The sequence below is a fragment of the Hippoglossus stenolepis genome, chromosome 14 (assembly GCF_022539355.2).
Source record: "Hippoglossus stenolepis isolate QCI-W04-F060 chromosome 14, HSTE1.2, whole genome shotgun sequence".
Lineage (NCBI taxonomy): Eukaryota > Metazoa > Chordata > Actinopteri > Pleuronectiformes > Pleuronectidae > Hippoglossus > Hippoglossus stenolepis.
Window position 1 is genome coordinate 17,434,282 of NC_061496.1, and position 14,364 is coordinate 17,448,645.

The window sequence follows — 14,364 nt, forward strand, 5'->3', positions numbered from 1 at the left end:
GGATCATCTATCCATGTCTGATCAAACTGATCACTTGCTCTGTGTCTCCATCTTCTCCACAATTCATCTGCAGCCTTTTTTTTATGAATGCCATCGCTGCCACATTATGCACTGCAGGTTTGTGTGTGTGTGCGCGCGGGTGTGAGGGGTGCGCGTGCATGATGGTGATGATGCGCGTGACGCCATGAGCAGATGCGAGCAGTGGAGCAGACAGGACCGGGGCTGAGGCAGCAGCAGCAGCAGCAGCAGCAGCATCTTCCTCCGCACCAGCAGCGACTCTCACCGGCTCCTCCTCCACCTCTCTCCCGGCTTCCAGATGCTCCGGCTCGGCGGCAGGATGTGCGGCTTCTCGGCGCTGCTCTCGGTGCTCCTCGCGGCGGCGGCGGCGGCGGCGTCCTCGGATCTTTTCGACAACCAGCTGGGCGACATCAGCTACTGCAAAAAGCAATGCCAGCTCACCATCAAAAACAAAAGCCCCGCTAAAGTAAGTTATTCCCGTGCGTCGCTGCAGGGAGCGCGTGGTTATCCGCCTCCGTGGAGGATAAACGCACCGCGGTGAGCGTCTAAAATCCGCTTCTTTCCTAGAGAAATGATGCGTTTATTTGTGTGCGCAATGGCAGGTACCACACGCTGGCTCCGGGCTTTTCCCCCCCTTCCGCTGCAGCCTCCGGGATGCTACAGCTCCCAGTCAGGCCGAGGGAAAATGGATGCAGCATCATTTCTTCTGCGCCTCAAAGACTCGTCCAAGAAGTGATCTGCATTCGAGCGCATAGCGAGAGGCGCGTGCATCAAACTGCGCCAGCAACATAAACCGCAATTACAAGATGTAGCAGGCCAGACGTGATGCGGGGGTTATTGACAGTTTGCACCGCAGCCTCCTGCTCACACCAGGCCACACTGCACCGGGAGCAGGGCGGCAGTTCATGCATCGCTCTACGTTTCTATGTCCAATGCTCTGATTTCCAGTGGCGCATGTTTTGCTTCCTACCACCTCTTCATCCTCCTCATCCTCCATCGCTGTCTTCAGGTGCGGTTCAACACATCCTGCAGGTGCTGTTGTGCACTAACAGCTCAGGGTCATCCTACCGGAAACATGTAGATTATACAGTCACTTTCTAAGTATAAGGTGCTGCCTCATGGTTTGAGGATAAACACACATCTCTGCTGCCTGTGAGCAAACAGGGAAACGCAGTAAAGATGATGACAGACGAGGCTGTAATAAACCATTCACGGTCAGGGCTTCTCTTTGTCTCTCCTGTTCTCTGAGAGGTCACCAGGGGGCGCTGTTTCTCCACTTTGAAGTCATTGTGACAAGATAAAGCAGTAATGTGCACCCTCCCTTCTCCCTTCTCGCTCACCACCTCATTTCCCCTGTTTTATACAAGTGGCTGCTCATCACTGGGTTTCCTCAACAGTGACTGAAAGCTTCTTATCAGCTGTTGGTGACAGGCTGCAATAAAGCAGCTGCTCTGTGTCATTAAGTGACGCCACAGCCCGTCTCTGTCATCCAACCCCATCAAGGTTATCTGGAGTTTATCCCAGAGTGCAGGAGACATTTCTAATTTTTGCACCCCTCTTTCTGGCTGCTACAGGACTCCATAATGAACGCCTGTTACCGTGGCTGTCGCCTCTACTCCATCTGCCAGTTCGTCAACGGCAACGCCGGCTTCAACACCAGCAGGGAGGAGTGTCAGGGAGGTGAGTCAGTCTGTCGACCCTGGGTGTCGAGCTGCTTGGATGAGGCTGGTGCTCTCAGCTGAGGCCTTGGTCTGTATAAGTGGTGTCAAAATGAATGACAGGACGGAATCCTCGTAAAATTTAAAAGGCAAGGCAGTTTTATTTATAAAACACATTTCATATACAGAGGTGGATTGAAAGTGCTGTACAGGGACATTAAACACAACCCAGAGTAAAAACAAAAAAAGAAGCAATATAAGTGATTTTAAAGAGTAAAACAAAAAAGATAAAGGAAATAAAAAGGATACATCTGTATAAAAATTTGAACATATGCTGAAAGAGAAAAAGAATACAAATGAATTAGATAGAAATGGGTAAAATAATAATGTGAAAATAGAATAAAATACAATAGTGTAAGACCTAGTTTAGTTAAAGGCACTTAACACACAAAGGTTTTCAATCTAAGACCATCAGGAAGTTGGTTCCAGCGCTGCTCTGCATAATGACTGTAAAAAGTCAGTCATGAATTTTAACCTTGATCTTATGTGCAACTTGGAAACTTGTAACTGTAGCCCCAGTGGATATTTTCTCAGCTCTTTGAGGCTGTTCACCCTGTTTGAGCTGCCATATTGGAAATCAATGGTGTGATTTGCTGCCCAGACAGCTGCCCCCTGTTTCAATAACAGCAACGTGGAGTGAAACGTCTCCGCAGGAGCCAACTGATGCGTCTCATGTGCATCTTTATCTTTCCTCTCGGATAAACAGCTCGTACCTGCATTTCCTCTTGTCTCCTGCCCAACTGACTGTATTGCTCACTCCTCCTCTTCTCCAACTTTCTTACCATCATGCCTCGTCTTTTGCATCTCCGCAGCGTGCCAGGAGGCATACATTAAGCTCCTGGAGCAGGAGGCCTGCAGCACCGGCTGTGCCAGCCAACCCTCTGAACCTGAGATCAAGAGGAGGAAGGTGAGGAAGGCCACTCTGCAGTCAGTGACACACACACTAACTGCAGCTAAAAGATCTAAGTTGTTTGAGTGCTTATATCACTACTAAGGATACAAGTGTGCACACTATCTGAAGGTTATACACAAAGAAAATCATTTCCCTCTTAACAGAGTGTCCTGCTCTCTCTTCTCTCTGCAGCTGAAGGCCATGACTCTCCGCCCGAAGCCCCCCTCCGTGATGGAGGCCGTGTCCAGTTGGTGCAACGAGATCGTCAGCTCTGCTCAGAGCTTCATCTCCTCCACCTGGACCTTCTACCTGCAGGCTGACGATGGCAAGGTGGTGGTTTTCCAGGTAAGTACAGACTTTGTCCTGGACTGACGGGCTTTGCATTTTGAGCTGTGACTTTTTTTTGTTTTCCAAAAAAGTATTTATCTCTCATGTGTCATGGTTAAACATTCAAAGATAAATTAAGTTATTTTCTGCAAAAGGTTTTGCTGCACTGTTGATATATTCATATTCATATAACCTGATTGGGTTTTAACCAAAAATTAGCTCCTAAATTCCTCTTTTTTTCTTTCCCTAGCAGTAGTAGCAACAGCAGGCTATATATTTAGCGGCAATGCTTCCCATGGCTGAAACATAGCAACAAAGCCAACTTGAAGATATTAAGAGAAATCAAAGTCAGTCCTCTTTCTGCATTGGTCGAATCTTAAGTTCATCCTTAACATTTTCATTGGATAAGTAGAGACACAGAATAAGTCTGATTAAATGGTATAAATATACGTACTTCTCTGCTTTCCTTGTATTGTGTTGCATTAATGAGAATAACTAGAATGGCATCAGTAGAGCAAATTGCACACTTATAGATATCAGTTCCCTAAATATGTTGTTTTTTTCATCAAAACCCCATTAATTATTCTCTGGAAAATCAGTGAAAATAAAAACAATTGATAATATTTTAAAAAAAGCTCCCTAGCTCACAATGTTAAAGAGAGTGTTAAAAATTCCTGGATCTGCACCAAAATTTGAAAGGGTTCCTGACCCATGCTGCATCCTTCCACCAAATTTCTTGGTGATCCGTCAAGTCGTTTTTTTCGAAATCTTGCTTACAAACAAACAGACAGGAGTGAAAACAACCTCCTTTGCAGATGTGAAAAACATATGGTGTGGCAAACCCACATAGAGACCTGTTTATTTAAGCTGCTGCACTGCAGAGTTTCCCTCTCATCCTATTGAACATCTGCACTGACAACACAGTCCGATCCCGCTGAGTGTATAAGTGCACAGAGACTCGATCGCTGCAACGTCCTCGTACAGTATAAATGCTCCACTGAGACATGATGGCACATAATCATAAAAAAGAATCTCTACAAAGCTTTCTCACATCATATGTTTTCAATTGGGGGTTAAAAGCAAGCTAGTGGACCTTAATAGCTTATTGGTTGAGTCGACCTTCGCTTCCTGTTAGGAGTGTAAAATATATCCTGTGCTATACGATGCCGTAGAGCCTGGTCCGCTGCCAAAACATCTCACAGTCCATTTCTGTGGCCGTATATCTGTGACGGTCGAGTGAGCAGGGGGCACGCAGCAGGGGTGAGGGAGGGAGAAGGTGGTTGGATTTAGAGCCCTGCTAAATTTCTTCTTCTTCCCAGCACTTTAATTGTTTATAAATGTCCTTTTAAATTATGTCACCGCCCTCAGCACCATGCATATTTGATAAGCAGCAGGGCAAGCTGTGTTGAACTTGCCTCAGGACAGAAACTCACTGCAAGATTTAACAGAGAGCGGACTGTGCTAAGGAATAAAGTTATTTCTGAGGGCGGCGTGACGGACTCGTGCGTGGATGCTGTCCACCTGCAGTGGAAGTGCTGTTTGGTTGTTGGTGGGTTGGCAGGATGTCTTATTAACAAAGCCAAGGAGGTTATGATTTCTTCTGCGTTAATTGGTTTGTCTGTTAAAGGGGACATAGCATGCAAATTCCACTTTGTTAGTGCTTCTACAGGTTAATGTGGGTATCTGGCATGTCTACCAACCCAAAAACTCTGGGAAAAAAACACTTGCGCGTTTTGTTATAGTTCCTCTAAGTCAGAAACGTCATGCTTGAGCGACTCGATTGAGCTTCCTGGGTTTTGTGTCGTAACAAGGCACTGGAAGTCTCCCTACATGGTCTTAATGATGTGATTGGGAAAATTAAAACTCCAGGACAACAGAAGGGGAATACAAAGTATGGGATGCATATTTGATAATTTATATCATATAAAATATGTAATTTATATCGTTTAAAATCATGGGGGGAGAGGGGGGAGGGGGGAGCTGGCTCATTAGCATTTAAAGGAACCGGCACTCAAAACAGGTCACTCTGTGGAGGGCTGTTTTAGACAGGTTAAAAAGGGTGCTGTTTGAAATGATCCTTGTGGTATTTTGACCAAAGTATGTTACAGACATTTCATTAAGACCCCAAGGAACCATATCAACTTGTGGTAAAATGGGCATGCTATGTCCCCTTTAAGTTATCAGAGTTGTGCCAAAACTACTGGACGGGTTATCACGAAAAACCTGGTGGAAGGATGCTGACGGGAAGAAGAATCCATTAAATTTGCAAGATAGGGCATTGATTTTTTAGAGGGTAATCCATGGATATTGATGATCAAAATCTGGCATGTTTAGAGGTGTGATTGAGTGTGGGAGTCGAAATTAAAAAACTGGATGCAGAGAATTTAAATGTGGATTCATAAGGGCCTTGGCTGGGGTATGAACTTGGAGAGTTCTTTCCTGTCAAACTTAAAAACACACTGCCAAAGTCAATGCAGTATAGCCACCTATATATTAAAGCTATAATAAGATTCTGTCTCTCTAACCACCACAGTATCCAGTCGTGTCCTCCGAATTTCAAACACTTGTCAGAAACTTGCGTCTCTTTCAGGGGTTTTCCCGTTCGGATAATGGGACTTTGATGGCATCTTTAGCTGCATAATTAGAGGGTTCAATTGAAAATGATAGTATTTTAAGCACCCTCACCCAAACAGAAGTGCTTCTGTGTAACAGAGGACTCTTATATATGCTCAAATTCACTAATACGTGTAAGAAACGTGTGCGTTATGGCCTGTGAGGTTCCACCAAAGGCAGAAGCCACAGAACATGAAAGTGCCAACGTTTCTGTCGGACCTCGGTGATGGATGTTTTGCTCTTCACGGCCGTGACGTGCCGGCTGTAGCGGCGAGCGGAAGCCAGGCTCCACGGGGCTGTGAAAAGACTATCAGGCCTGTGTTTAGTGGGCAGCTGGCAAACCGCCACCGACTTGACAGATTGTCTCTGCGAGGGTTGAAACAGCAGAAAAAGTCCAGCTTAGTTGAGGAGCAGCAGATAAACAGGCCAACGGTGCATGCAATAGGAATTATGTGGATATCCATAATAAGCTGACTGTCTATGTACATCCGTCTCTGTGGTCATGAGTGTACTTTCTATGAGCTCAAGCGGTGAGCGTAGTGTGCAGCCTCGAGTATCATCCAAACCAATCAGGAAGCTACCAGTAACCGATCAGTGGCAGTAAGTATTGTGCATCCAAGTGTCGGAATAATTGGAAAGTTCCTCACTGGCAGAATTTACCTGAACGCCACCTCAACGTGGAACTACAACTCGGAAAGTCAGCTCTAAATAGTAGCTTTTAATGTCTATTTGTAAATGTTACACTTGTGTCAAACTGCATGTCTATCCCTCACAACCGCCCAACATCAGACCTTTTAGCCAATACAGTCGTTTTTATGATAAGTAATTCAGTTATTTGTATGGCTTTCACACCGATTTTATTTCTTTGGTCCTTGTTATAATGTTAAAATTGGAGCGAGGTGTCAAGATGTTGTGTGAAATCACATAAACACACCGAAATCGGACCTTCTGGAGCATGTGAATGCCCAGTGAGTGCGAATCATAAGAGTGTCCCTGAATGTGGTTACACCCCGTTGAAGAAAAACAGAGCTACTGGTAAAGCACCACCCTCCACCTCTGTTATTCCCCTCTCACCGCCTGCTTGTGATTATAACAAATCATTCACTGACCAAACAGCCTCACTGCGCGACACTCAGAGGCTGTTTGGGACAAAACTGAGTCGATTAAAGATTTCCTCCTTCTTGAGTTAGCGAGCTGGCCTGCAGAACAAATTGGACTTGTTGTAAGGCTCAGTACAGAGAGAGAGAGAGAGAGAAGGCCCCACCCCATTTCATCTTGACAATTACATTAGTCATTCTCCCTGAATGCATTTCAAAAAACCCTCCTGAAAGGAACAGAGGGAACCGGTGATATAACAGTGTTTGAAGGAAGCGTGACTTTGACTTATGATGCTAACACTGAAACAGAAGTCACTGTATGTTCCCAGCTTTGTTTACTCACCCACGCACAAGCTTCTGAAGTGACTTAAGTATGAGAGAAGACAGTTTCTGCTGAAACTAATCTGAATTGCTAGCTTGAATTTGTATTAAAAAAACAGTTAAAATACTTTGAAGAGTTGAAAATGTAAAACAGGGATGAAGAATTTAGCTTACCATACTACACAGTGTACAGTGTAAGTAACTACATTGTATAATTGAGGCCCTACCGATACCGCCGCCTGACCAATCCCAAGTCAGTCCAGCGACCAATCTTGTTTTTAACACGTAATAACGAGGATTTTCAACCATTGACCAATTTTAAATATGTGGGAGACGACAGACATAATGACAAAAAACATTTTTTTATCTTATAATCTTCAGAACAAACACACTGGATGATTTGGCCAGAACGTAGACCACACACTTGTTGTTTGTAAGAAACGATTTCACAGTGGTGATTCCAAAGACTTGGAATCTCACAGAAACTTAGAGATTCCTCTTCAGTTTTTTTATGGTGGTTGGCAAACAACTTTTAGGTGCGTTACCGCCACCTTCTGAACTGGAGTGTGGAACACTCACTTGATTGAACATGACTGAATGTAATTTATTCTCAACTCCATTAGTTCAATTGACTCCACATTATTTCCTAAATTTAAACCCACATCATCCAAGTGAAAAAGTTATTTTCCTCCACATGTTTACATGGATTTGTTAAATCACTTTACTCTTTTCAAAAACAGCAAAATTCCTTGTTCTAAAATCAAACCAAATACGAGAAGGACATTTCTGTCTAACTGTGTTCACCTCGCCTCTGCCTGAAACCCTCCGTCTCTTTATGGCTGTCATGTGTCTGAACTCTCAAACCCCTCTTTCATTCGCTCTCTCTCCATTCTTTCTTTCTTCTCTCTCTCTCTCTCTTTCTCTCTCTCTCTCTCTCTCTCTCTCTCTCTCTCTCTCTCTCTCTCTCTCTCTGTTAACAAGAGCACCTTTTGCCCTCCCTCTCATAATGCATGACAGATGCAGATCAGGCCCCACTCATTCTGATGGTTAGATCTCTGCAGTCTGCAGCCAATGAGAATTATCTGTCTCACATCTCTCCTCGCCTTTCCCCAGACTTTACACTAATAAAAAAACACATCTGGTTTCGATGCACTTTGTCAGAAAGCATTGATCGCGAGGTGTAACAAACTTGGCTCTGAAATAACCTCAACAACAAACGTTTGGAGGATTTCAAGTGTTTCAGGAAGAAAACGGTGTCACAGGCAGCGTCAAAAACATGCCTCAGTGTTCTGTTCCTCTGGAGAAGTGATTAAAATCACTTAGTAGGAAAGAGATCAATCATTTTATAGATTAAGAAATGAGAACCAATAAACTGAATTTTGCTTGTCTCACATTATAATGTATGACACAGCAAAAAGTTCATTGATCTGGTTAAATGTCCAAATCAATAAACACTGGGAGGTCGACACGACTTGTGTGTGTGTGTGTGTGTGTGTGTGTGTGTGTGTGTGTGTGTGTGTGTGTGTGTGTGTGTGTGTGTGTGTGTGTGTGTGTGTGTGTGTGTGTGTGTTGTTGCTGAGGCCAGCAATAGTATCGTTACATCCAACTACAGCTGCTGTTGTATTGGAAGGAGGGTCAGCAGTGGGGAACCAAATCCTCTTTTAATGAGTTCTCCAGGGGAACCAGGAACACTGCGCACATAATGAAACAACAGTGCAAACACTGACAGCAAGCTCTGTGTGTGTGTGTGTGTGTGTGTGTGTGTGTGTGTGTGTGTGTGTGTGTGTGTGTGTGTGTGTGTGTGTGTGTGTGTGTGTGTGTGTGTGTGTGTGTGTGTGTGATTGTGTGTGTGTGTACAGTTGCTTTAAATCATTGTTTCAGAAGTGCTGTCCCCAACAGTTTTGTGTGGGTGAGAAACATATTGTGAGAAACACCCAGACATATTGGACACGTTTCATCATCAGGCTCCAAATTGGATGAAATCACAATTAGGTTTTGCTAGTGTTCACAATATGATCCTGGATATATATTTAAAAACAAAATGTATTTCAATATACTTATAAATCCCTATTTTCATGCCCTTCTATGAGTAAAAAACTCCCCTGTTCATAATTCTACAATTCGGCTGCCTCACCTTGATGTGTTGTGCAGCAGGCAGAGTGTTGTTTTTAGTTTTCAGACTGTTCATCATCAGGACAATTCAGATCCTGTCTTATAAGGCCGAGACGTCCTTGAGTAAAAATCTGATTCACTATCAGCTCAGAGGTCGTACATATTTGGCTGAATGTGATTATGATCCAAAATTAATAAACAATACAGGGTGAATACTTTACTTGGCCTTGAGTTATCTTGTTCTCCTGTTTTAGTTCAGACATTAATGTAATCAGGGGTGGAGGATTCCAGTGTGCGAAATAGGGGGGGTCAACAGTTACAACACTCTTTGTAAGTTGTGGCCTCTAGGGGCCACAATTTGATACAAAAATTATACAAAAATGATAAATCCACATTGACTGCAATGGTAGGTGATTTAATGTTTAATTTAAAAACAATCAAATGTCTACATTTTTATAATAGTAATATAGTGTGAAAGAAATAGTTTGAAATTTTTGAGAAATAAGATTTATTGCTTTGTCACTGAGAGTTGAGAAGACCCCACTCTCATATCTATGTGAAGCTATAGAGCAGCTGGTTAGCTTAGCTTAGCTTAGCATAAAACCTGAAAGCAGGGGGAAACAGCTGGCCTGGCTTTGTCTAAAGGTGATGGACGATATTAAAATCCACCTACCTCTTTATGCTAAGCTAGGCTAACAGCCTCAGGCTCTGGCTCCATTGTTAATGCACAGACAGAACGGCTTTGTTCCACTTCTAATCAACATCTCAGCGAGAAAACGAACACACACAAAATGTCAAACTCTTTTAAAGTTTAAATCTCCTGACATTTCTTGTATTTGACTCATCTCCTGTTGCTGCTTCTCGCTTTTCTTTTTTCTTTCACTTCTCGGCTACAACTATTTTTAGTCGCAGCTCCTCTGACTCCTTCCTGTCAGTTCTGCTGGTGAATCACGGTGGTGAATTTGCTGCCATGACGGCTGAGTGTGTTTTCCTCCTCAGAGCCAGCCGGAGATGGAGTACTCTCTGCCCGAGCTGCAGGCTCCTCGATCCAACGTGGCGGACAAACCCTGGCCTCAGGTCCACTCTCACACCCAGAGACCTCATGGTGAGAACATAACAGTTATTAGAGTTTATATAGGAGCTTGTGTAAGTCGCTTCAACTGAAATCTCTGTTTGTCAACGTGTGGTGTTGCAGGCGTGAGGGGACATGGAGAGAAGGGAACATCCAAAGCAGGAGGTAAAGGGAAGCACCCTGTGCAGCACACAGACGACCCCACAGCTGAGCACGACTTCCTCGGCTGCATGTCAAGGTGAGCTGCAGCTGGAGGTTACCCTGCTTTTGGTTTTTGTTGTTGCTGCTCTACAATAGTTAGAATGCAAAATACTGATCTGCTGCTACGTTTCAAACCATCGGGCCCCTCAGGAAGTCTGGGACGGGTCTGCTTTCTGTTGACAGAGTCAAAACTAAACATGGAGATGGAGCATTGACTTTATGTGCTCCACATACTGTATCTGGAGCAAACACCCAGAAAACTGCAGATCTGCTGACACTCAGTTCTGTTCAGTTTTTTACACTGCAGTATAACTCTTACCATTGTGTTTCTTTGACTTGTTGTACAATTTAACTTTCTTTACAGAGAATGAAAGATAAATGACAGAACTAGTGTTTTCCACATAAAGTTCCTTTAAGGCTGTTCAGTATGAAAATGGTCTTTTTGAGACTTCATACATCTCATGTGTGACTGATAAATGCAAAATTACACCTGATATTCACGAAGGAACTCTGTGGTATTTGTGTGTATAAAAGCTGATTAACTGGACTGTAGAAAAAATGAAGCTTGTACTTGATGCAGTGATGATTCTCTGTCCCTCCTCCCCTCCTTCTTCTCCTTCCCTAACCTTTTCCCCCTCCTGTATCCCACACCTCGGTTCTCCAGACGTTCGGGTCTTCCTCGGTGGATTTTAGCGGCCTGTCTCTTCCTGTCCATCATGGTCATGTTATGGCTCAGCTGTGCCAGCCTCGTCACCGCACCAGAGCAGCACATCAAGACGCAGGTACACACACACACACACACAGATAAACACACATGCACACAAGCCAGAAGCAGAGACTTAATGAGCTCAATGTTTCAAATGCAAATTTCTTCGGATCAGGTATAAACATGCTGTGAACCGTGAATTACTGTTACTGTTTAAGTCTGTGTCTGTGTGCTCTCATGCTTTGGGATATTTTCATGTCTTATTTTAGCCGAGGTGTCTGATTCTCACCGGCATCTCTCATTCATGTGTTATGTCATTTCACCTCAGTTGATTAAATCCTTTTACAGTCAGTCAAAGGTATTTGTCTTCTGCAGTCTCTAATTCGACTGATGTGCATTGTCAAACCATAGTTATGCAGCCTGCATTTACCCAGTGTAAATGTTGTTCTATAGGCTGCAGCTTAAAAAAACTTGCACGTCTGGGAGCTCTGCTGCACATCACTGTAGTCGGTTACTGTCTTTTTGCAGTATTCTAGACCTTTTCGTAGTTTATGCAGCACAAACCAGCAGCAGCAGCAGTTCACAAGGATCCATGACAAATCACTGAACCCCCTCCGTGATGCCTGCTCCCATCAGTCCTTTGTAATCTCTTCAAAGACACTGGGTTATCAGAGCATCTTCATAAAATCACTCCAAGGACTGTCACTTTATGAAACCATGTAAAGGCTTAAAGCTGACTCTGTAATTCTTTCACGCAGCTAAATCTCAGTGAGCTCATAAGTCGAGACATGGTGCGGTAAGGCACTGCAGGATTCCTCACTGTCCTCACGCGTTCTGTCTTTTCGTGTCCCTCCAGCTGAGCATCAACGGAGATAAAGAGTTTCTGGACAATGCCCACAAAGTCAACCCGTACCACCTGACTCCCGTGATCGCTGTCACCGTGAAACAGTCGGATGACAGCCAGGAGGCGGGGCCGCTGCCGGTGAAAGTTGATCTCGACAAAACATGTGTTTAGAAAGGAGCAATGGGAGAGCTCTCTCCACCCCCCCAGGGTAACCATGTCTAAAAGTCTGTGGCCCATCAGCAGAATTTTTAAAAACATATTTTTAACAGCATGGCACCCTACCTACTGTCTTTTGAATTTATCTTACTGAAACATCTAGCTTGTGTTGATCAGACGGTTTTCACTTAGCTACGCCTGTCATTTCATTTCCTTGTACAGTAAAAATATGTCCATCCTCAAATGATCCTGCCTGCTTATTGCTTATTGATAAGACAGTGCTCTTGTCTCGCTGGAGATGAGTAGAGAGGACAGATTACAGCTGAGAGCTTCATCTCTAATTTTTCATGTCTGGTGTGAACGAGAGAAGACAAACACAAAGATTAATTTTAGATTCAATTTTCCTCATTCTCACAGGGAGTTTATGTGAATTAATGGATTACGGAGAGCAAAGAAAATTAGTAGGAAGTGAGAGGAAAGGGGGATAAATTACAGGTGAGCACTCCGGGATGCTGCAGATACTGTAGCTCACAGTTGAGCTACAGTACTTTATCATCATTGTGAGATATTTAATAACGTTGTCTTTAAAAAATGTTTTTTTTTATCATGTTTTTGCTCGTTACACAACGGAAAACAGTTCTGTGGTGAGCAACACATTCTCAAAGTTCAGAGAAAGACAGACGCACTTGCTGAATAAACTAAAACCACAACTTTTATCACCTTATTCATCTTTGTGTGTGTGTGTGTGTGTGTGTGTGTGTGTGTGTGTGTGTGTGTGTGTGTGTGTGTGTGTGTGTGTGTGTGTGTGTGCATCTGCAAACAGCTCACATTCATTTATAAGTAACAATTTCAGAACTGCAGCTGGATCTGGATTCAAACTGAGACGAGACGAGACAAAAACAACACCTTTTTATTTATTTTGTCTTCTCTATTTATTCAGAGTCATCGACATGAGTTACTTGTTAAATAGTGTTACTGAAGTGCCATGTACAGTTAATTCATCACGACATGTAACTGCTCTGTATGTAAAATATACTGTAACACAGAGTGGAAAGAGACACGTAGAGAAGGGAGATTGCACCTATTGCTGTATTATTATTATTATTATTATTAATATGATTATCATGTTAATGCTCTTATATCACTTAGAGTTCTTAGCTGTTATATGCTCTGTGCCATGTGCTTTCTAATAGCTGACTATTTTGTATGTCCTAGGAGCACATACTGAAGGATAGCCTCTGTGACAACGTGTAATGCAAAGCTTTTAAGATAGACCTTTGTTATTGAGCAGAGTTGCACAGTCTTAGAGACGAGTTTATGTTTTCCTCTCAGTGCTTTCTGTGTCCTGTAACGCTCTTTTATTCCAGGCTGTGTAGACAATAAACCGTGCATGCAAGTGACGCTTCGATAGTTTATATACTTAACCCGCCCGCCATGCCAGCATGGTACAACTTCTACTATAGACGTGTGATTTTCTTTATTTGTGTCATGTCATATTTACCGTAACCATTGAATAGACTGTGTAATGATGAATGATTATATGCTCACAAATTTACAGGAAGGACTCTCAAATCAAAAAGCCATTCAATCAATATCTGTGCTGATTCAAACTGAAGGTATATAGAATATATGACTTTCAAATTGTATTGTTTCCTTTTTACTGGTCTGTTCATTTTCAATGAAATGATACTGAGGACATAATGAATAAAGTGTTTTCATTGTAAATAAATTAGAGACGCGGGTGTTTTTTTTTTTCTCACACAAGAATACATACAAAAAAGGACTTATAGGGAATCTTTTTTGTTTCCTCCAAGAATAAAAATGACGTAGAAGAATAACGAACTCCACGTTAACAGCAGACTGAAGACTTTCTTAATTAACTTGCTACATAGCCAAAAGTATGTGGACACCCAATGGAGGTATATGAAGACCTGAACTCTTCATTCATCTTACAAAACCTTCTTTTTATGGACTTTGTTTTATGCACAGAGACGTTTCCTTTTTGATGACAATAGAATGTAGTCATCCACATACTTTTGGAAAAAACACTTATCTCTAAAAAGCACTGGTGGCAGCACTTGTAATAAAAATGTTATTTAGATCTCACCAAGGAATTTCTTTCTCTGCCAAAATGACCTCCCTCTTGTGTAATAACTGTTCAGTGCACTAGGTGGCAGCAGAGTTTTGGTTATAATGTATTATGTGATGTATTGTAGTAGTAGTAGTAGTACCTGCAAAGTGTTAAACACAACAGCTGCTGAGTCTTGAGTTCACCTGAGTGACTTTA

The 14,364-nt window shown here is 42.9% G+C and overlaps 1 protein-coding gene across 1 annotated transcript; it reads left to right on the forward strand.

Annotated features, from left to right (window-relative positions):
• Positions 1-142: 142 nt before the first annotated feature.
• On the forward strand, positions 143-13,806 carry tmem59l (transmembrane protein 59-like). Its single transcript, XM_047342785.1, has 8 exons — positions 143-484; positions 1,593-1,698; positions 2,549-2,643; positions 2,821-2,973; positions 10,098-10,203; positions 10,294-10,408; positions 11,036-11,153; positions 11,934-13,806. Exons 1-8 carry the CDS (start codon positions 317-319, stop codon positions 12,090-12,092), a joined length of 1,020 nt encoding a protein of 339 aa, XP_047198741.1. The 5' UTR covers positions 143-316; the 3' UTR covers positions 12,093-13,806.
• Positions 13,807-14,364: the final 558 nt, after the last annotated feature.

Excerpts from the sequence above, each read along its gene's own strand:
- tmem59l (XM_047342785.1), top strand. The coding sequence starts at position 317 with ATGCTCCGGCTCGGCGGCAGGATGTGCGGCTTCTCGGCGCTGCTCTCG. Across the intron at positions 2,644-2,820 it reads CTGAGATCAAGAGGAGGAAG|CTGAAGGCCATGACTCTCCG; the intron begins GTGAGGAAGGCC and ends TTCTCTCTGCAG. Across the intron at positions 11,154-11,933 it reads AGCAGCACATCAAGACGCAG|CTGAGCATCAACGGAGATAA; the intron begins GTACACACACAC and ends GTGTCCCTCCAG.